Source organism: Lissotriton helveticus, chromosome 11 (genome assembly GCF_964261635.1).
Source record: "Lissotriton helveticus chromosome 11, aLisHel1.1, whole genome shotgun sequence".
Taxonomy (NCBI): Eukaryota; Metazoa; Chordata; class Amphibia; order Caudata; family Salamandridae; genus Lissotriton; species Lissotriton helveticus.
Genome location: NC_136072.1, coordinates 319,084,555 through 319,108,052, shown reverse-complemented (window position 1 = coordinate 319,108,052; position 23,498 = coordinate 319,084,555). Strand labels below are relative to the sequence as shown.

General features: G+C 44.6%; 1 protein-coding gene across 1 annotated transcript in view; it reads left to right on the top strand.

Moving 5' to 3' along the window:
• The window catches only part of AGXT (alanine--glyoxylate aminotransferase), a 458,404-nt gene that overhangs the window by 386,174 nt on the left and 48,732 nt on the right, over window positions 1-23,498 (top strand). The window contains exons 8-10 of the mRNA XM_078665630.1: window positions 3,612-3,681; window positions 3,972-4,067; window positions 21,927-22,055. Of these exons, the coding sequence (XP_078521756.1) occupies window positions 3,612-3,681; window positions 3,972-4,067; window positions 21,927-22,055 (295 nt within the window). The remainder of the gene's footprint in view (window positions 1-3,611; window positions 3,682-3,971; window positions 4,068-21,926; window positions 22,056-23,498) is intronic.

Genomic DNA, 23,498 nt, shown 5'->3' with positions numbered 1-23,498 from the left:
TTAATGGTTGAAAGGTTTACGGGGTGATGGATTTAGGAATTAATGATTTAAGTGTTAAGAGTTAAGTATTTTAGGTTGATGGGTGAAGGGTTTAGGGTTTATGTGTGAAGAGCAAAGATTTATGGGTGATGGGTTTATAGGTGAAAGGTTTTAATTTGAAGGTTAAAGAGTTTATGGGTGAAAGATTTGGAGTTAAGAGGTAAAAGGCCAAGGGTTTAGGGTTAATAGGTTAAGGGATCAATAGGGTTCACGAGTGAAGGGCTAAGGGTGAGAGGTTTAGGAGCGAAAGATCAAGAATTTAGGATTGGTGGTAAAAGATTAAGGGGTGAATCATGAAGGGTTTAGGAGTGAAGGCTTTAGGCATGAATGGTTAATGGTTTAGGAGAGAATGGTGAAGTCCTAAGGATCAATAGTGAAGGGTGAACAATTTCAGACAGAAATGGTGACGGTGAAGGGAGTAAATGTGGGGGTGAATGATTTAGGAGTCAATAGTTACAGGATGAATGGCAAAGAAGGAATGACTTAGGGATAGAAGGTAAAGGGTGTAGAGGTAAAGGGCTCAAGTGTGAAGGGTTTAAAGGTGACGGATCTATTGCTCAAGGTTTAATGGTAAGGATAATTAATGAAGAGCTAAGGAATGAAGGATTTAATTGTGAAGATTCATGTATTTTAGGGTGAAGGGTTTGGAGGTTAAGTGGGAACAGAGAGGGGTTTATGCATGAATGGTTTATAGGTGAAGGCATTTTAGTTGAAGGGTAAAGTTTTTAAAGGTCAAGGGTTTAGGTATAAAAAGTTACGGGTAGATGGTGAAGGGTTTAGGGGTAAAAGATCAAGGGGTTTGGGGGATTTGGGGAGAATGGGGAAGGTTTTAGGGGTGAAGGGCGGCTAAGAATTTAAGAATGATTGTTAGGGTTTCAGGGATAAAGGGTTTAAGCATGCATTGTGATGGGTGTAGGAGAGAAGGGTGATGGGGTTAAGGCTCAATGGTGAGTCTGAACAGTGAAGTGTTGAAGGGTGAAATGTTCAGCACTGAAGGGTCCAAAAAGGGTGTAAAGGTGAAGGCTTAGGGGTGAAGGATGTAATGCTGGGGGGTGAGCAGGAATGATTCAAGGCTGAAGGGTTAGTGGTGAAGGGTTTAGGAGTGATCGGTGACAGGTTTATGTATGAAGGATTTTAGGTGAAAAACAAAGTACTTTTGGGTGAAAAGAGAAGGATTTAGGGGTTATATGTGAAGAGAGAAGGGTTTAGTGGTGAAAGGTTTTAGCTAATGGATAAAGGGTTCAGAGGTGAAGGGCCATGGGTTTAGGGATGAAAGATTAAAGGGGAAGGGCTATGGGTGACTCATTTACCAGTGAAGGATTAAGTGTGAGGGCTGAAGGGTTAGGTGGTGAATGGTGACAGGTTAGGGTGAAATGCTAAGAGTTTACGGGTGACTGGTGAAGGGGGTGAATGGTTTTGGACATGAAGGGTGAAGGATTCAGGAGTGAATAGTTAAAGGGTGAATGGCAAAGAAGGCATGACTTAGGGAAGGAAGGCTAAGGGTTCAGAGGCAAAGGGCTCAAGTGTGAAGGGTTTAAATGTGGAGAATCTAATGCTGAAGGTTTAATGGTATGGATGATTAATGAGGGGCTAAGGAATGAAGGATTTAAGTGTGAAGACTTGTGTATATTAGAGTGAACGGCTTAGGGTTTATGTGTGAACAGAGAGGGGTTTATGGATGAACTGTTTATTGGTTATGGTTTTTTAGGTGAAGGGTAAAGGTGAAGAGTTTGGAGGTTAAGGGTCAAGGGTTTAGGAATAAAAAGTTAAGGGTGAATTGTGAAGTACTTTCGGGTGTCAAGAGAAGGATTTAGGTTTTATGTGTGAAGGGAGAAGGGTTTAGCTGTGAAAGGTTTTAACAGAAAGGTAAAGGGTTAAGAGGTGAAGGGTCATAGGTTTAGGGATGAAAGATTAAGGGAGAATGGCTATGGGTGAATCATTTACCAGTGAAGGATCAAGTGTGAGGGTGAAAGGGTTAAGTGATGAATGGTGAAGGGTTTTGGGGTGAAGGGCTGAGTGTTAAAAGGTGACTGGTGAAGGGATTTAGAGGTGAAGGGTTAAGACATTAATGGTGAAGGGTTTAGGAAAGAAGAGTGATGATTTAAGGATCAATGGTAATAGGTGCAACAGTGAAGTGATCGGGGTGAAATGTTTAGGGGGATGGGTGAAACGGTGAGGGCTAAAGGGATAAGAGCTTATGGGTTGAGAATCAGGGGTTTGGAGGTGAAGAGTGAGGGGTTTGTACTCAATGGGTTTAAGGGTGAATGTTTTAGTGCTGAAGGGAAAAGGGTTTATAGGGTAATGGTGAAAGGTCTACAGAGGAAAGGGTTTAGGGTGAAAGTTTTAAGTGTGAAGGCTGAAGCATTTAGATGTAAAGGGTGGAGGGTTTAGGTGTTACGGGAGAAAGGGCTAAGGGTCAAGGGACTATTGGGATTTTGTAAAGGTAACATGATTAAAAATGTAATAAGGGATTTCACAAGAACTTGAAAAAAGTGTAACACGAAAGTCACAATTTAAATGTAGAAACAATGACAGTGACAAATAGTTAAAATGGTCTTAACCCTAGAACAACAATGAAATGGTGATGGAGGAAAAAAATATGAGGCGATAGGAAGCAAACTGCAAGTAAGTAAATGGTGTGTAGTGGATTAAGGTGGATAGGTGTAAGAGAAATGTGAAATTATGAAAGGAGCCTTGAGTGACCATTCAAGAAATCAAAATATGTGGAACGGGAAAACACCGATGTGGGAAAAGTCGACCAATGGAGATGTGACAGAGACTGGGCAAGAGAGGGGATAGGATGGAGGAGGTAGAGGGAACAGAGGCATGGAGACTGGAAGTAGGAGAGAAGGGACATGGGGACAGTGGGTAGGAGGGTGACTGAAAATGGAAAAGGGGAAGAGGATGGTGAATTGTCATAACATAAAGTATGTGCAGTGAGGATCAGGGCAAGAAACTGAAGGCTGGAAGGGAAGAAATGGGATTGGCCAAAGCACATGGAGATAAGGGATTGGATGGTCGATGATGGGTGAAGGATACTTGACAAAGGAGCCTGGAAAATGGGGGAAGTAGAGATACAAGTGCATGGGTGACATTTCTCTTTAATAATAATTATCCACATTTGTAAAGCACGAACAATCACCCGTAAGGGTCTCTAGGCGCTGGGGGCCGTCGGGAAGATTAAGCAAGCTATTGCCCAGAGTCACATGGTGCTGGGCTAATCTGCCGGCGGCACCGGGAATCCAACCGTGATCCCCAGATTCCAACATCAGTCACCCTGGCTGTGGTACTCGATCTACTCCAAGGTCATGGGTCACAAAATGAGCACTTGACTTCTCTGCAATTTTGAAAAGGATTTGGTGATCAAGGCAATGGGGCACAAGATGGGCATTTGACTTCTCTCAAAAGTCGGGGATTCTATGATCAGTGCTAGTGGAAAGAGAGGCAAAATAATCACACACCATGCGTACGACTCTTGCATATCATTGTTGTTGTAGCTATTGTGCATTTCCTTCCACGAGAAGTTCGTTTGAGTAATGATGTATGTGTTTTTTACCACACTGTCTTTACAGGTATCACCACACCGGGCCTGTTACAAACTTCTTCAGTCTAAGAGAGGGATTAGCAATACTAGCTGAGCAGGTAAGCTGCTTCTAAAAATGTGGCGGAAGGGAGTGCAGAAAATATGCGGGGGGTAGGCTAGATTTGTGAAAGAGAATAGGACTGATGAAGAAAAGGAGCAGAAAAGATGGGAGAAAAGGCAGTGGATGATAAAGTCGAAATGGGATCAGTATATATTCAGTTTTTCTTTGAGATGAGGAAAATTATTTACATTTTGGTTTCCCTATATCTCTCACCTATGACCTGTTTTTCTCGATGTCTGAGCTAGTGAACTTCACCATCCCTTTAACCGGCTCCTTTGTCTTTTTAAGGGCCTGGAGAAGTCCTGGAAGCTTCACAAGGAGAACGCGCTTTACCTCTATGAGGGTCTAGAGAAACTCGGCCTGAAGTTGTACGTGAAAGATGAGGTAATATTGCCCAGAATGGATGTAAAGAATGAGTTAGAGCACAGCACATGAAAAACCTAAAGTGTTGCCTGGAATTCCGAAGAGTTCACTTAGACTTAGAGCCTACCACTGTAGTCAATGCTGCCATTTCTAGAACTTCCCTTTTAGTGCACGGCTGGACACTATCACATGGTGACTGAGCCTTTGTCCTTGTATTACGCATTTGGGGGCAGATTTACTACTTCTGACACATCTCTGCTAATCAGCAGGGATGTGCCAGAAGAGTTGCGATGCATCTGCCCAACAGTGCGCCACCACTGATGCGCCCTATTTACAATGCGGCTCACCGTGGCGCACGGGTGGGCAGATGCGTGTCGCATCTCCCGTCTAAAGGCGGCGCATTGCTGGAGTTACGGCGCAAGCGCAACGCAGGTCCAGCAAGGCTTGGGGGTGCCCCATCCCTAACATGCTGCGTCAATCCTTACAACTGCTGCAAGCAGGCGCATGGTTTTGACGCAGCATGGCCTTCAGAGTGACTGAGTGAAATCTTGTAGATTTCACTCAGCCACTTTTAGGAGGCGTTCCTGCGCCAGAACGCCCCCCTCTGCGCCAGAACTCCTACCTGTGGCACAGGGCTTTACAACGTGACTCATCTCCCAGATGCGTCACGTTGTAAATACCCCGCAGCATTGCGCTGGCTTGGCGCTGCCGCTGAGTCACAAAAGTGACGCAACGGCGGCGTTAACGCGGCACAGGGGCTTGTAAATCTGCCCCCAGGATTCTAAATGCATAAGTAGTTCTAGGTTGTGATTGTCTTCAATAGAGCTATTTTGAGAAAGAAAGAAAGCGACTCCCAGTGCATCATCTGTTTTTTTGGTTTCTTTTTAATAAGCAAGGCTGTTGTATCTTATTACATTGTCCCCAGAGTTCCTGCTGCTCAGTGAGTGTGTGTGGTCATCTAGAATATAGAGAAATGTGTGCTCTTTCCTGTCGCGGCCTCTTGCCATCTTATGCATTATCCCTGTAGTATTGTATCCAATGTCATGGGACGGTTCCCTCAATCACCATCTTATGTGCTATGATATTTTCTTTTTTTTTAATTCAAATCTTTTTTATTGAAGAATAAAAAGAAAATAAAGACAATACAAGAAGTCTTACAGTATATAAATGGGCAAAAATGTTGGCATAAGGACGCTTACACTAATCAAAAGCAAATCAGGGGGAGAGAGAAAGAGGGAAAGAGAGGAGAGAAAAGGCGAGAGAGAGTGGGAAGAGAAGAGAAGAGAAGAGAAGAAGAGAAGAAAAGAGGACAGGTGTATCCATGGAGCAATAGCAACTGGTTTACCCAGACCTGACACGCTGCATGCGTGACAGGAAATATACAGTAGGCATATATAATCAAACACACCAAATACTATATAGATCCCTTACTGGGAAGCTAACTGTTGGGATGCGCTTCACGGGGGTTCAAAGTGGGAGGATGACGCATCCAGGGATGTCCAGAGTTTGGAGTTTGAGGGCTTCCAAGTGGCTGACTGTAGTGCAGGATTGTCCGCCCCTCTTAAGAAGGAGAGCCATTCTAGCCACATTTTGAAGCTGACTCCAGCAAAGTCTTTCCATTTGTAAAGTATGACCTTACACGCCAATGTCAGCATAATATCAAGCAGTTGTCTGTCATGAATGTCCGGCAATTGCGCCTCCAGAGGACCCAAAATGACATATATAAATTCTTGGGTAGGTGTGATTCCAAGCACTTGTTGAATATATTTAAAAATTTTACTCCAAAATGGCCGCAATAGGGAACAATTGAAAAGCATGTGTGCTAAGTCACCAGGTGCTTCTTGACAGTTCCAACAGTTAGGCGTATCCCTCAGCTTACATTTAAACAATCTCTGAGGAGTCCAGAACACTCTATTTAACAACATATATTTCGTTTGACACAGGATCGGGGATATCTTGTTTGTTAGAGCAGTGTTGTGTATCACCTCCCAGTCTAACACAATGCCAGTGGAGTTAGGCTCCAACTCCCACTTACTTTCGGTCACCCTATGTGGTTTCTTGGGCAGGGGGAGGAGTAGTTTATATATTTTGGAAACAAAATGATCAGCATGGTACAATGTTCGGAGGCGGGTCACCAGCCAGGGCGAGTCTTTATTGAGGGAGCATTTGGAGATAGCAGCTTTTAGTTTCAGGAACTGGTAGAATTCTATGGGTGGTAAATCAAATTTTTCTTGCAATGTCGAAAAGGGTAGTGGCTTACCATTATCATAGAGGTCGTTCCCTATGTGTATACCTTTTGCAGCCCATAGTTCCCAGAAAAGGGTCTTCCCCTCTATCCGGAGCATAGGATTATGCCATAATGAGAGCAGGGTGGATCTCTTGAACACCAAAGCAGTTTTATGGGACTGGTCGAGTCAGAGGAGTGCTCTTCTAGTATTAAGTAGGATGTATTTAGAGTGGGGTACATGGGCCAAGTCCATGGTGAGGAGAGCCGAGAGGGGTGCATGTGTCATTAGTGAACGTTCAATAGTTAGCCATACTGGAGTGTAGGATGTATCATCAACCAGCCAGAGGGATCCCTGCTTGCAGAGGAAGGCTGTTTGGTAGTTCCTGAACGAGGGCAGGCCCAGGCCGCCCTTATCTTTTGCTAGTTGCAGCTTCTTTAGTAATACCCTGGCTTTTTTCCCTCGCCACAGGAACTCCCCGAACAGCCTGTCCACCTTCTTGATGAATTCCTCTGAAAAGGTCATGGGAAGCATGCAAGCTAGATAATTGACTAGAGGCGTGCACATCATTTTAAGAGTCTCAACCCTACCCCACCAGGACAAATATTTAGGTGACCAGCTATCTAGCAGCGTGGATATCTTTTTTAACGTTAAGTCTTCATTTAATTTCAGAGTTGTAATCAAGTCCTTCTCGAAATCTAGGCCCAAATATTTAAAAGCTTTTGGTTGCCAAGTGAGACCGGATGATCCCAGGATTTCTTTACCCCCGATGTTGTTTAGTAGCTTAACTTCTGTTTTATCTTTATTCAGTTTATATCCTGATACTCTAGAAAACCCCTCAATTGTGTCCATCAAGGCTGGGATAGCCTCGTCAGCTTTTTCCGTTAGTATCAACACATCATCAGCATATGCAGTCAATTTCACAGTACAGTCCTCAAATGGGATCCCAGCAATGGCGTCATTATGTCTAATATGCCAAAGAAAGGGTTCTATTGCTAGTAAGAACAGAGATGGTGATAACGGGCAACCTTGTCTCGTCCCTTGTTGTAAACAAAAAGAGGAAGAGAAGGAACCACCCGCTCTGACCTTAGCAGTAGGGCCGGCATACAGAGCCATTACAAGCTTAGTAAACATCTTTCCTAGATTGAAGTTGTGCAAAACTGCCTCAAGGAAGGACCAATCTACCTTGTCGAAGGCTTTCTCTGCATCTAGTGTGACAGCTACCGTGGGAGTTTTCAAGATTTTTGCTTTCTCTAGGGCATGGGCTAATACTCTAGTGTTGTCACTAGACAATCTATGTTTTAAGAAACCCGCTTGAGACGGGTGTACGAGGGAAGGAAGGACTTTTTGCAACCGGGCTGACAGGATCATGGCTAGCACTTTACAGTCCAGATTAATCAGGGAAATCGGCCTATAATTCTTTGGTAACGACGGGTCTTTGCCGTCCTTGGGTAAGACTGCGATAGTCGCTTCTGCCAATGTGCCCTTCACCTCCCCAGACTCCGTAAACTCATGAAAGAGGTTCAAAAGAGGATCAACCAGACCTGCCGCAAAGCTTTTATAAAATTTAGCCGTAAAGCCATCGGGCCCCGGTGCTTTTCCACATTTCAATCTACTGATCGCTGTTTGCACCTCTTTAGCTGAGATCGGCTCATTAAGACTAAGTTGTTGGTCAGGTTTTAGCTTTGGTAATTCACACTTCTGTAGGTATTCCTGAATCTTATCTCCATCTACCAATTTGTTTTTAGCGTATAAGTCCTCGTAAAAGTCTTTAAAGACCTCAGTAATTTTTTGGGGGTCCGAGTGAGCTACTCCCGCCGAGTCCCTGATAACATTAATAGCATTCCTTTGCACTTTGAATTTTAAGTATGCCGCCAGGCTCTTACCGGCTTTATTAGATTCACATAGCTTAAACCTTCGCTTCCTATCCAGCCATACCCCTGCCCTTTCGCTCACTAGCTTGTTATATTCGTACTTCTTGTTGGTCATGGTATTTAGCGTTTCCCGGTCCCTTGTCATTTGGTGTTTGTTCTCTAAGGCAGCTATCTCAGCCTCCAGCCCCTCCAGTTTTGCATTACAGTTTCTGTTCATTGCTGAACGGATTTTGATGCACACTCCCCTTATTGTACTCTTTAGAGCCTCCCATCGCACTAGGTCTGAAGTGTCCCCTCTCGCATTAATCTCCAAATAAGATCTAATAGCTGCCAAAATTTCCGTTCTATGTTGTTCTTTGTGTAGGATTTCTTCATTGAATCTCCAAGACGTTTGTTTAGGTGATGGTTTAGTGTTACTGATGGATAGAGATATACATGAGTGGTCCGACAGTACCCTTGGTTCAATTGATGTATCCTCTATCCTTGCGACGCCATTTTGTGTAATGAAAATGTAATCTATGCGGGAGAACGAATCATGAGGGGAAGAGTAAAAGGTGTAATCCCTATCTGTAGGGTTTTGAATTCTCCAAGCATCAATTAAATGAAATTGTTGACAAAATTTGATGAAGGCATTATGTGACTTGTTGGGTTTGAATGCACACTTAGAATCCCTATCTAAGGCTGGGTCAAGTGGAAGATTAAAATCACCCCCAATGATATGTACCGCCGTATCGGGTATTGTTGCAATCTGCTTGACCAAATCCTGCCAAAATTCTAAATCATTAGTATTAGGTGCGTAAACGTTAGTCACAAAGAATTCCGTGTTGTCCCTAGAAAGTTTCACCGTGACCCAGCGACCTTTTTCATCAGAGGAGGATGACAGTAATTCTACCTTGGACTTTTTTGACAATAAAACCAGAACTCCATTCTTTTTACCGAGTGCGCTAGATCCTACAACCTCTGAATAAAACTTGTTGCGCAGAGTGTAGAATTGTTTAACATCTAACTTGGTCTCTTGCAGTAGCACAATGTCCCCCTTCTGCCTACGCAGATAATCTAATATCTTTTGTTTTTTAACGGGCTTATTCAGACCCTTAACATTCATGGACAGAATTTTCAATCGATCAAGTGAGGTTGTACCAAGTGGAGTGGACTGTGGTGGATGTGACATTTACAGTAGTATATGTATCATGGTTATTCCATGAGAACCAAGGTAAGACATCCTACTCGGTGTATTATGCAAAGAACACACTTTTTTGCTCCATATGATGGAAAACGGTCGACAATCATTAATACACATTCGTGTGCCTAGGGATATATCACGAGTTGCCTGAGTACAATCATACAAACACATCGTATGCATGATACAACTTGTCCAATCAAGAATGAAGAGGCAGGCCAGAAGAGAAGGAAGAGAAAGAAGAGATAGAAAAGAGAGAAGTGGCACAGAGATTAGAAGAAGAGGAGTGGAATAGAATAAAGGAGACATAAGAGAAAAAAACACGGACCATAAAACACAACACCCATCCCACCCAAACCCCCACAGCCCCCCACCCCACCCACCCCAACTGTAGAACAGAAGCATGGCGATGTGAGGAAAACCGCAGTAACCCTCCCGTCTAAACTAGTCATGTACAGACATTGGAACTATTATGCATAACACAAGTGCGTATAAACATTATAAATCGGAAAAAATTCCTGAGCGCCTACTAGGCTATGGTCATTGAACAGAAATCTGAACAGAAATCTGGTAATACAGCAACATGCTTCTTTGTAAGATATTATAGCATCATATCCTTCATAAAAGGCTCGTAATGGTTAGCAGTTTCCAAGACAACGCATCAGCGGTGAGTAACCTAAACAACCTAAGGAAAAACATTATAAATCGGAAAAATTCCTGAGCGCCTACTAGGCTATGGTCATCGAACAGAAATCTGAACAGAAAGCTGGTAATACAACAACATGCTTCCTTGTAAGATATTATAGCATCATATCCTCCATAAAAGCAGTTTCTAAGACAACGCATCAGCGGTGAGTGACCTAAATAACCTAAGGAAAAACAATAGGTCATTAACAAACATTCCCTTAGCCAGAGAGTTTTCAATGCTGCCGGAGCATAATCCGATCTACTGTGAGTAACCTGCCAGTGCGCCGGAGACTGGAGTTAAGCAACACGTTGCAATTTATATCTCACTATCCACCACCCCAGTGGAGTCGACAAAACAAGAGAAGTAAAGTGAAGTAAAGTGGAGAAAGCTTTAGTTCAGCCCCTTGCACCACATTTCAGGGTACCATAATTTCCCAGTGCAGGATGTCTTCCATAAACTTTAAACCTCACCACAGACAAGACCATTAGACTTGTAACACGAACAGAGCATAGAGAGCTTGATGGGAGTACTAAAACCCAGACGTGTTCATTTGTACCCTGAAGCTGAAGCCGAGGCTGTCAGACCATTCGGGTTATTAGTTTCCATGTCGCGTTCCATATCTCGTTCTTCCACGTCTTCAAGCATACGCTTGAGCCTCATGGGGTCCGTGAAGTAGTGAGACGTTCCTCGTATTGTCACCCTATACTTTGCTGGACCCGCAAATCCAAATTGGTATCCCTTCGTTGACAGTTGCGGACGTAGGGCAAGGAAGGCCTTCCTTATTTCTACGGTCTCTTTACTGTAGTCTTGAGAAATGTATACTTTGGAGTCTTTCCACAGAATATGGTTGTGCTTCCTCACGAAGGCTAGGATTTGCTCCACGTGCTGGTAGCGTAATGGTTTGCATACTATGGGCCTTGGTCCTCTCTGCGTTTTAGTGATTCTTCCTGGGACTCTATGCGCTCTGTCAAATTCAAGAGGGTTTGTAAAGGTCATGTTTGTGGCTTTAGCGAACCAGGACTCCAAGAACTTAATGCATGAGCTTTCCGATTCTTCTGAACCTTCCGCAATTCCAAAAATGCGTAAGTTCCCCCTCCTGTTCCTGTCTTCCAACTCGGCCAGTCGTCTAGTTATCTGGTCAGAGGAGATGTGTAGGTGTTTCAGGGCCGTCGAAGTTTTAGCCTCTATGTCTTCCAGGCGACTGATCCGGGATTCTGTTTCTGTTAGGCGCGCATTAGTATCACGGATATCTTGACGGATCGCCACTACTTCCTCTTTAGTGGTCTTGGCTAGGTCCTTCACTTCGTCTAGCCTATTCAATATCATGTCTAGTGCGTCTGTAGGGACATTCCTTGGTTTGTCTGGTGATCCCGGGTTCGAGTTGTTTGTTTTAAATCTCTTAAGGGTTCCCTGATCCTTGGTATTCATTGCAGCCACTTGATCTTTCCTGGGATGCTTAGAAGGTTGGGCAGCGACTGAAAAGCTCCCCTTCGGCACTCACGTGGCGCAAAAAATAGATAGCACTAGCTTAAGTAGGAGATTGCCAGAAAACCAGGTCACAGATAGTAATGACACTAACGATACTTCGCAAAAGGCATCTGAGGAACAGAGCGTCCCATCCATTCATTCACTAATTGCACGTGATGATTGCTGTGACTGGAGCATTAGGGAGCCACTGTGAGTAGATTAATGGTCTGTACTCCTAGTACACAGCGTAGCAACAGTCATCTCCCCCTGACCATTTCTTGAGTATCTGGATCTCTTCTCCACATGTCAATTGTCAGTAAACAATGCTTGCCTAGCTTGCCTAGCTTGAAAAACCTGCTGATTTGGGCAGATTTAATGTGGATAGATACTTTGCCTCGTTTTTGCCTCGTTTTTTAGGCATTACCGAGTGGCGGCCGCCATCTTGGTAAAGGTCAGGGAAGCCTCAGCATGGCCGGTCGCACTGCACTGCACTCACGCGATCAGCAAACACAGCTGCCAGCCCTGGTGCGATGGTTTCTGTAGATGCGCCCACCTACTTTCAGTCCCTCTTATGTTGTCTTGTGTTGTCGCGCTCCGGAGGGGCTCAAATTGCGCTCCGCTTTCCTTCCCTCAGTCACGTTGCCATCGCCGACGTCCGAAGCCTCACTCGGTGCAGCTCTTGATCCGCTGCAGCTCCAAACACGCAGGCCAGCGCATTACAGTCAGGGAGTGATCCGACGCTTGAATCTTCGGTCACATCCCAGCTGTAAGCACATGAAAGCGTTCCAATTCTTGTTGAAGACGCTCGTGACGGGAGGAGAGACGCTCTAAACCGCCATCTTCCTCGGCGTCCAAGCCACGCCCCGTGCTATGATATTTTCTATTGTAATTTTCATTTTTTATATATGATGAGGGGAGATGTGTTGTATCTTAATACATCCTCCCTAGCGTTCCATGCTGCTGCTCAGCAAGTACGTGTGTGGTCATCTAGAATGTAGAGAGTGTTTGTGGGACGGGAATGTCAGTTGGAGTTATGGGCTGAGGAGCAGGATGCTGCTCTTGGTAGGGCTTATGTGGTAATGTATAAATGATGGCGCGTAGCCAAGTCGTATAGATTAAAGATGAAGGTTTATTAAGCTTGTTGCAAGTAACAGATAATGCCCCACAAGGAGCAGCCTCCTTGTTGCTCAGCCCACTCCTTCAACTGACACTCATCTACCCACAAACACTCTCAGCATTCTAATGACCTCACACACTGGCTGAGCAGCAGGGGCCTAGAACTCTACGGAGGATGCATAGCAACCAAGACAAGTCACAACACATCTTCCCCTCTTAAGGAAACAATAGAAAATATTAATAAAACAATCAATGAGTCCCATAAATATTCCTTCTCAACAACCATCAAATCAAAAGCACAAAAGATGAGGAAATACGATCAACAGTCCTATGAACATTAGAATACATTGATAATCTCATCATGAAAACTTTGCAGGTCTTAGAAAATGAATAATACCCTTATGTCATTCCCCTCAGCAGGGTGGACCCACACCCACCCTTTCTTCAACACACATCAGGGTGAAAACATATGTCCCAGTAGCACGCTTCTAACCGGTGAACAGCGTTTACAACGCAACTTTTACAACAAACTACCTTTACCACGCAACTTTTACAACGCAAGTTGTTACAACGACTTGCGCTGGGGGCGCTCTAGGATAGGGAATAGTTTAATTTACTATCCAACACCTTCCCTACTATCCACGGGGACTGGAGTTGGAATAGTAAATTAAACTATTCACTATCCAGCGCCCCCCAACGCAAGTCGTTGTAACGACTTGCATTGTAAAAGTTGCGTGGTAAAGGCATGCGTTGTAAAAGCATGCGTGCTAACGACATACATCCTTCTAACCACACAGGAAGGACATCACTAGCATAAGGGTGCAATACACATGCCCCTACACTATCCCATAACCAACCAGGAAGGACAACAGTAAAAACTACACACCCTCTACTGCATCCATTTTCACAGCAGGACAAGGGACTACATACCCTCTACTCCACTTACACAACACATAGCAGGACCAGGGACTGCGTGCCCTCTTCTGCTTCCATACAAATAATGGGAGAACCAGGGACTTCATGCTCTCAACTGCATTGGGGTGTTACAACGTACCCCCTACAACTTTAACCCCTTAGAGAGGGTGGTCAACTTTGATCTTACACGCTGCCCAAATACCCTTTACCCCTTAGGAAGGGTAAACACCTTGGGCTTACACACTTCCCCTACATACTTATCCCTTATGAAGGATTGACAACCTTGGGCTTACGCACTGCCCTACACCCTTTACTCCTAAGGAAGGGTGAACAAATAGGGCTTACAGTCATCCAACCACATACACTCTCAACATTCTAAAGACCTCACACACTGGCTGAGCAGCAGGGACCTGGAACTCTGGGGAGAATGCACAGCAACCAAGACAAGTCACTACACAGACTTTATTGGTTTTCATTGCTTGAATTACAATGTTATGCAGGCATTGTTTTTACCTAAAGATTGATTTTGTTGTTCAGCCAAACAATTCTGAACTACAACCTTATACATTTATACTGACCAGACTAAATGACACTTTTATTACGCTACTATATAACAAATGCACATGACAAGTCACTAATAATGGGAAGCACCCTATTAACTCACAAATATGAAATTAGCATCACATTTGGAACACGCACAAGCTTGAACCAATCGCCTTAAGTTTAGACTGCCTGGCATCGAATGGAAGCAGCATGACTAAACACAATCCTTATACTTAGCTAATTGCTAACATTAGGCTCTCACAGAGTAGCATGCTGCCTGTCCTAAAGTGCTTCAACACCTCGTCAGGAGTAGAAAGCACTCTATATATAATGTGAAGCTTACTCACAGGGCACAAGTTCTAAAAAAAGAAGTGGGGGGACGCTGATGTCAGGACAGGAAGTGACGTCACGAAAGGTGGCTTGCACTCAGTTGCAGTTTATAGTTATCGAGCTCCCGGTAAAATAAGTGGGGGGACGCTGTCCACCCGCGTGGTACCCCGAATCGAGCCCTGACGTCACGACAGGAAGTGATGTCACGAAAGGTGGCTTGCACTCAGATGCAGTTTATAGTTATCGGGCTCCCGGTAAAATAAGTGGGGGGGTGCCGTCCACCCGCGTGGTACCCCGACTCGAGCCCTGCTTACTCGATATTCTCCTGAAGACTATTCGATTCACTGTCTGCTGCTCACTCCTGTAGGGTTTTTCATTAATATTCATGGGACAAAAGTTGTTTTTCAGATGTATACTGAAAAACATGACAGCAAATTAATCTAATCCTGCTCTGCTTTGGCTGTTCCGACAGTCTTTTCAAAGGCATGGTGCGCATCATACTTTCTTAGTCATGTCTGCTTGCTGGAGATAGGTCTCACAGGCAGGGCTTTAAGTGGAATGGAAAAACTGGGAGGTCTCTCACATTGGCGCGACCGATGTAATTATGGACGTGGCTTAAAAATATGCAAGCTAAACATCTGCTCTTAGCATGGTGTACCATCTCGGCTGGTAATCTACTGCTTCTGTCATTGCATGCAGATATATAATGCAACAAGTAACATTACACCTACAACAAGTCAGTGCTATTGGCTTTGTCAATGGCTGGTAGTTGCATAAGATAATAAGAAAAGCAGCAACTATGGCTTTGTTGGGTATCATATTATAAATGCTTCAGTTCTGAAATGATGAGACTGAAATAATTATAGTGAGCCTCTTGGAAGTTACATCAAAGCCAGTGAAGGGTGGAGCTGCTGCAGAATTAAGATTTATTTTACACCCTGAGGGTGAGGGCAAAAATGGAGAGCCCGATTGAGACCCGTCTCAGGACCTGCTTTTTAGAACTGCCGGTGCTGAGCACCAACAGGACCCGGCCCACTTAAAGCCCTGCTCGCAGGTTTAAATGGAGTTATTTCCTTCTTTTCACGCTATATTGTGAGAAAGGAATACTTTTCCTCCTTTCAGAAGCTCTCTTCCATATGCCTTTGCGTTTACAATAGGTCAAAAGCTTTGCGTTTCGCATCTAGCATAGACAGATGTTGATTGCATCTGTTATTCTGATAAAATAAAATCTACCCTCAAATGACGAAGTCATACTTCTGGTACTGAACATTTACCTGAATCCATTTCTAACTTGTCAGTTATCTTTTTGGGGTATTTTTTATTTACTTTATTGAATAAAAACAATAATTGTGACATAAATTCATGATGTGCAAAATGTGTCTGTTTATCCCTCCTCCCCAGTCCGCACATATCGACATGCACTGCAGAATCTCACTTACACATCGGACCCATCCCACACATACAGCAACGACAGGGGCAGCAGACCGTCACAAGGGAGCAAATAAAATGTAGGGTGGCAGCCGGCACAGGACCATGGGCCATATGTATCAAGATACCCATTTGCGATTCTCAAATAGAGATTTTTAAGAAATCGCTATTTGAGAATCGTAAATAGGTATGTATGTACAAAATGGCATTATTTTTGCGATTTCTTAAAATTCCTTAATTGCGATTAGCAAATTGCGAATCGCAATTAAGGAATACTTTCCCATTAATTTCTATGGGCCAGGAGGCCCATAGGAATTAATGGGAAGTTATTCTCAATTTGCGATTCACAATTTGCTAATCGCAAATTGAGAATACTTTCAAGGGTGCAGGGGTGTCCAAAGGACAGCCTGTTGCACCCCTGAAATATGCATGGGTGCACATGTGGCGCACATACATGCCCTAAGGGCATGTATATGTGTCACATGGCACTTTGAAAAATGCAAAAATGTGCATTTTTCAAGGAATTCATACTTACCACAAACTAGAAGTTGGTGGTAACTTGCGATTCTTTAAGGACATTTTGCAATTTTTTTTGGCTTCATACATTGCATTTAAGGAATTGCATAATTTGCGATTCCTTAAATGCAATTGCAAAATAAGGAATCGCAAATTTTGCGATTCCTTATTTTTCACCAGATTTTGCTTAATACATTCCATTTAGCAAATTCGCATTTGCAAAGGCCGAAATTCGCAGCGAATGCAAATTTGCTTGATACATATGGCCCCATCAGTCATAATGGCAAGGGGAGCATCACAACAACACGTTTATCTCTTGACAGCACCATTGCGTTAAGAGTTATTAGATCCCGCACTCTGAGTGGGAGTAGATGCTTGCGACAGAAAGTAGGTACGGCGATGGAGCCATATATCTCTAGGCCGTGAAGCAATAGGGAAAATTGCGGCACACCAGCTCAGTTGTTCATTACATTATATTAAATCCATAAACCAGTTCTTAAATCTAGACTCTCGTCCTCACCCTCATCGGCAGACAACCCAGCAGTAAGGCCAGAGCCAAGTATCTCCTATATGCAGCGTCCAAGTCCTTGACGTGCACAAGAAGGGCCATGAGGGGAGTCAGCAGACGGTCTTCCTCTATCATAGTAGAGAGAGCAGCTGGCACCTCCTACCGATAGGATTGTACTGGACCACAAAACCAAGCCAGCTAAAGGAAATCTGGGTCCAACCATCCTGCACCTGGCACAGCAATCGTCTGGTCTGAGACTGAATTTGTGCCATACCAAGCTCTATCCCCCATTCTTGCCATGCCTGCGTCCAATAGCCTGGAGATTCTGCTTGTACTGAATGATACAATGAAGAGACCAGTTGACAAGTGCTAATGGCTTGAAGTATGTTATGAAGTGAGACGAATGTAGGGGTTTCGAACTGAAAGTCTGCTACAGCCGCCTTGGAATTGCATTTCAAGCAGATATATAAGAATATATCCAGGGGTGACACGGGCACGGCTCCTAAATAAATGGCCTGTGTAATAAAGTGTCCGTCACAATATAGATCCCCACCCAATGAGTAAAGCCTTCCCTTTTAACACCTTGGCTGCTAGGGAGATTTTCCTCCTGTTCTGCAGATTCTTGTTTCTCATTGTTCATGACAAGGTCAGCTCGTCATAAGCACACGATCAGTGTACTGCATGACGAGCTGAGCTCGTCATGAGCATCGAAGGGGTTAAGCTGGAGCCTGTACAGGGTTTCATGTGTGACTGGAAGCAAGGGGTGATAATCCAGTCGAAGCAGAGAATATAAAATCCTCTTACCCTCTTACCCACTTTGAGGCACATCTCTGCCATGCACCCGTAGTGAACGCCGCCATAGACGAGGCAGCTGATGGATAACTGGAGTGTGCACCCATGAAGAAAGCAGGAGGAATCGGTGACATATATCCTTGTTCTACAGCCAAAGCCCCTGCCAAAGTGGGGGGCGGGCCGGGCCAGAAGAGGGAGGTGGGGAGGGTTTGGGGGACAAAAAAGAAAATAAACTCACTTTGCCGCCGTTGTCTCTCCGCGAGTAACCTGTCCTGTTTTAAGGGCAACAGGAAGGGAGCCTTGGCTGTGGAAGAGGTTAACCAGACTGGACCAATGGGAAAGAGTATGGGTGTAGAAATCACTGTGCATCAGGGATTTAGACGGCCAGCCAAACACCTCATGTGCAGTAAAGGGAGTGCCCACCACTCCCCCACCAGCAGCGTCATCTCCTGGACTTGTCAGAGTCCTGAGGGCGGGTCCAGGGTATTAAAATTAAAACGCTAATAAAACGGGTTTAAAACCCATTTTATTATCTTTTTATTTTCTGCTGGTGGCAGGAGGGCGGTGCTCCTCCATCCTAATTGAACGGCCGCCCCTGAAATGGGGAGAAACGGGGTGGGACGGTACCAATGAATAGGATGGTAGGCGTGAGTGCACAGATAAAGCTCCGTATCCAGAGCTTCAAAGCCCCCCTCCAGAAAAGGTAATGTGAGGGTGCCCGTTGTATGCGGGGCTGCTTCCTCTCCCATGCTAGATGGATTTACTGTGTTGTCAGTGTGCAGAAGAAGGATACAGGACAGGTATTTTCAGAAAGAGATACATTTGCTTAGGCAAGAGCACCATCTTCATTAAGGAGACACGCCCTGCTTGCAAGAATGGGAGAGCTAGCCAGCGGATAATTTGATCAGTGAGTGTGGAAAGCGCCTTGCGGTAGCATATTTACCACGGAAGTGGCTTTCTCTAGGGGCCACATCATAATATTCAGACAGCACAGATTTAAATTGTTGGGCTAACAGAGGGTCAGCAGCGGTGGCTTCTAAATTCTTATGGTCTTTCTCCAACGTGGATAGATGATCCCTGAGTGAGCGCATCACTCCCATCCCACTCTTAGAAGGGCACAACCCTCTTATGGTGACCTTAAAGGCCTCCCAAACTGTGCCACCCAGCTGCACTTTTCCTTCATTAAATTCAAAGAACTCGGAGGTGTCCTGCCCAAGCCCGCCTTAAATTGGTGGTCTAGCAGTATAAGTGGCACCAATTAGCACCTAAAGGGGCTTGTGTGGGGATGGACAGTATAAGCATAATGAGAGAATGAAAGAGAGGAAGTTGAACTAGACCTCTCCAAACGGGAGGATGTGCCAAGTGGCAGTCTCAGAGACAAGCTGCAGGAAAAAAATACTAAATTGCAGGGTTGAGCCATCTCAGGGCCTGAAGATTGTTGATGCGTGCCCAGGCCATGTACATGGACTCTCGCCCAGTCCAACTTATGGTGAAGCAGTGCAGGACGAAAAAGCCAAGTGTGTCTCTTCAGCGTCACAGGCAGGATGGTTACGTTAAAATTCTGATACTTGTTGAGGAGTAGTGAAGAAATGATCCTTGCTGTGCGCGGTGATTTGAAGTCGAGCTGGGTAAAGCATAGTGAAGGGGGTGGCATCCTGTCAGAGCTGTTGTTTGACCAGAATGAATTTACAGCGTGCCACTTGAACCAACACCATAAAGTCTGGGAACAGATTTATGAACAGAGTGATTCATTGCCATTAAAATTCAGAGTGTGTTTCTCCGAAGCCATCCGAAGAGCAGTGTTGCGATTGCAGAAATTGAGGAGACGGGCAACAATCAGGTGCGCTGGGGCCCCTGGCTGCGGTCGAACATTCAAGGTACAATGCACACGCTTCAAGATGAGAAGATGCAAAAAAGAATCCGCTTCAAATAGGGTTATTAGCAATTTCTCCACATAGTTCTCTAATTTACCAATTTTTGTGAGATCAGGCGCTCCTAAAATGTGAAGATTATTGCGGCAGAAGCACGCTTCCAACCTCTAATTTTTAGCAGCTATCACCTTTGAAGACTTTCTCCACAGGAAGACAGAGTGTCATTGACCATTGAGATGTGCTGCTCGGCTTCCTGGAGGCGACCATCATATTTATCTACTTTGAGAGTAATGGCGTCCATCCTGGTACTCATGGAATCCATTGTGGTTTCAACTGAAGTCAGGCTTACTTGTATCGCCAGCAGCAGGATCTTCACGTCTGCCAAGCCCAATGCTCCTCCGGAAATTGGCCAGCCACATCAAGCGCCTCAGACCCAGCCTCAACCACCCTCTAGGTCCGGTGGGAGTTGTAGTATAGTTTGGACAGATTTACCCATCGTGACGTTATCTGCACCGCAGGAGAAGGCTCCGTCAGAGAAAGGTGTTGTGCAAGAACCCGCAAGAAGCATGGCACACCACTGTCCAAGATTCACAGTTCAGCATTAATAACGACCAGGTATGGTAGGACTGGGCCCCACCTCGCCCCCATGTTTAAAACAGTTGTAGGAGGGCACAAGCAGACCCTTGCCCCAGAAGGAGAACAGGACACAAGGTTTTCAGATCAAGGGTGAGTCTAAAACCGTAACCAGCCCGTCCCGCACTCTTCAGGGAGCTGGCACACTCCCATGAGGCTCGAGGCCGGCCGTGCTGTTTAGAAGTTCAGTCCTTCTGTAACCTGATGGTACAGCGCTGGTAGTGATGGAACGCGGCAGAGGCAGCATGAGGCCACTGCAGCCCAGACAGACTTATCACATGTGTACAGCATCTTCCACTGGGCCTGGGTGGTGTACTGCACTCACCATAGAAGAAGGCTGAACCGCAGTCCGCTCTCCGCCCGATCGCTCCAACCGCTTTTTTTCCAGGGGGAGTGGCATCCTCTGCTGCCATGTGTGTCCATTTTGAGCACCGGCTCTTTGGCGCCTCCCCATCCCATCTGTTTCATTCACAGAAAAATGTAATTTCTTGCTTCACATTCCTTACTGCTTAACATTATTTTGTAAATGTATATAGCACACACTAGGTCCAGGGACAATAGAGCACTTTGGGCCAGATGTAGATAAATTCAATTTTGCGAGTCCTTAATAGTGATTTTTACCGAATCGCTATTAACCCGTTCCGTGCTCCGACGGGAGCACTACCTCGCGGGTGCTTGCTGCGGAGCCGGCCCACTCAATGGAACGCCCGCACCGCGGCGGAAAAACCGCCACGGTTAAGGCGTTAAGGACCAGCAAAATTGAATGTAGGTAGGAATCACAAAAATATTTGCGATTCCTTAATATTCCTTGATTGCCAATCGCATTTTGAGATTTGCAATCAAGGAATATCATTCCATTAATTCCTATGGGCCAAGAATGTGTGCCAAATGGCACTTTTAAAAAAGCAAAAAAGTGCTTTTTCTAAAGGAAATCATTAAGTATCACCATCTTGAAGTTGGTGGTAATTAGCGATTCCTTAAGGCTAAAGTGCTCTTTCTTTTGTGCTACTTAAATTGCATTTAAGGAATCGCAATTTGCAATTCCTTAAATGCAATCGCAAAATAAGGAGTCACAATTTTTTGCGATTCCTTATTTTGAGAGTAGGTTTAATCTTACCTACATTGCTCAAAGCCAAATTGCGAGCGCAAAGGCTGAAATTCTGCAAATTTTGGCATTTGCGGCCGCTATTTGGCTTCCTACATCTGGTCCTTTGTGCTTTACATGAGTATCAGATTACATTACACCAAGTCAAAATCTTTTTTTTTCTTATCTTTTAGGCAAATACATTAAGAGACTTTCTCAGAATCGCAGAATTCTGAGCTGATGTCAGCACTGGAACCAGGCGATACATTATCGCCGCTTTTATCAGCAGGAATCTGCCGCTAAAGTGGCAATAATGGGCTTGATAATATGCCCTTGTGAATGCCCATAGAAGCCCAGGTTAACACCAGAACCTGGGCTTCTATGGGAATTCACAAGGGCATATTATCAAGCCCATTATCGCCGCTTTAGCGGCAGTTTCCTGCCAAAAAAGCAGCGATAATGTATCACCCTTTCTTGATAATATGGCCCCTCGGTCCCCAGCTCCAAGGCCGGACGCTCTGGCCAGTAAATCATATCTCCTCCCCTTGTTTCTTTCAATAATAATACATCATCTTACATGCAAACAAAGACACCAGAAGTGAACATGTAACTGATGTTCAGTTTCTAGTCCAGAAATCTTCGTGTGTGAAACATTAACATGTATTTATGTGTGCTGTCTTCCTGCCTGATTTATCCCTTTCTTATTGTAGGCCATACGGCTACCCACGGTAACTACGGTGGAGGTACCACAAGGATATGAATGGAAGGACATTACTACCTTTCTGATGAAGAACTACGACATTGAAATCGCAGGCGGCTTGGGACCATCTGCAGGAAAGGTAGGAAAGATGGAAAGAATGAAGGGGATCATGAAAACCATTGAGAAAGGAGATCGGATAGCATAGAGTTTGAGGTACACATGTACAATCCTGAGACATTTCCCCAGCCACAAACTTTCATAAGCACATGGCACATTCATAAGTACATGTCTCTGGGACTACCTCATGAAAGAGTGAAACCTGAAAGTCTTGAAGGCTACTAATTCAGTGGCACTAGATGCACGGGCCCCGAAATAGAGTATTCTGTGGTCAATCCTAAAGATATAGTGGTTTCCGTGGCCTGGAGGGAGCGTTTAATAAATGTTGTACCCGCCGTAGTAGCTGCCCCACGGACCCCAGACACAGAAGATGAATTTGCCCAGTTGAGCTGGGTTGCAAGAGCCCTGAATAACAACAATGTGAATGCAGTAAGGAGTGCTCCACTGAGGTAGCCTGGGTGGGCTGCTCGTGTCCTGAAATATGGCTGGCTTGGGACCTAAGGAAACAAAATTAAATTCCTTAAAAAGTATGAATCCCATAATTATATGTCTACAAGAAACGTGGTCTTGTAAAGAGTTTGAATGTGATGGCTATTTTGTATATTCGTGTTACACAAAGCGATCGGAAAGGGGACATGCCAGTGGGGGGTATCTATTCTGCTTAAAAACTCCATCAATTGGAACCAGAAGGTTTTTCCTCACCCCTCAAACCTCTGTAAATGTTTGAAGTTGGCATGCTTGGGAGATTCTGACACGCCCACCTCCTTTCTTGTGGCAAACTTGTACGTACCCCCTGAGAAAGATTTTGATAATCTTTTGCCCGTATTTGTCTCTTTCATTCAGGAAATAGCTACTAGGGAAGATTGCCCCTTAGTGATAGTAGTGGGGGGACTTAAATGCTAAAATTTCAAATTATGCCTCTGAGATTTATGTCAACACAGATAAAGAGGAAATCTGGCACATCCCCGAGATCATATTACCAAATAAAGTAAAGACAGACAAGCGGGGGTTTCTCTTGCTTGATAGCATCAGAAGTTCGGATCTTGTTATCTTAAATTGGAGAGTGCCTGCCGATAAAACAGCCCATTTCACCTTTCATTCCCAACATACTGAGAGCCTTTTAGATTATGTGATTGTTTCCTACCAAATGTTCGGGGCTTGTGATAACTTTTTTGTTAGCTCGTCGGTATGGAGCGACCACTGTATAGTGGGTATGTCAGTGGCTTTTGATCTATCCACACTGGACTCAGGGAATGCCGGTCAGGGCTTGGCCACTTTTAATAAAGGAAATGGTCAATCCTTTTGGACACAAAAAACACTGTTGAAGTAGGCTCTATTGTGAAGATGGTGTATGTCGAAAAGGAAGGTATTACTCACTCCAATAGCATATCCTTTTTTGAGGCTCAAATGAAGAAGATCTGTAACTTAAGCTCCACATCTTCTGAACCCCTCACGTATAAACAAG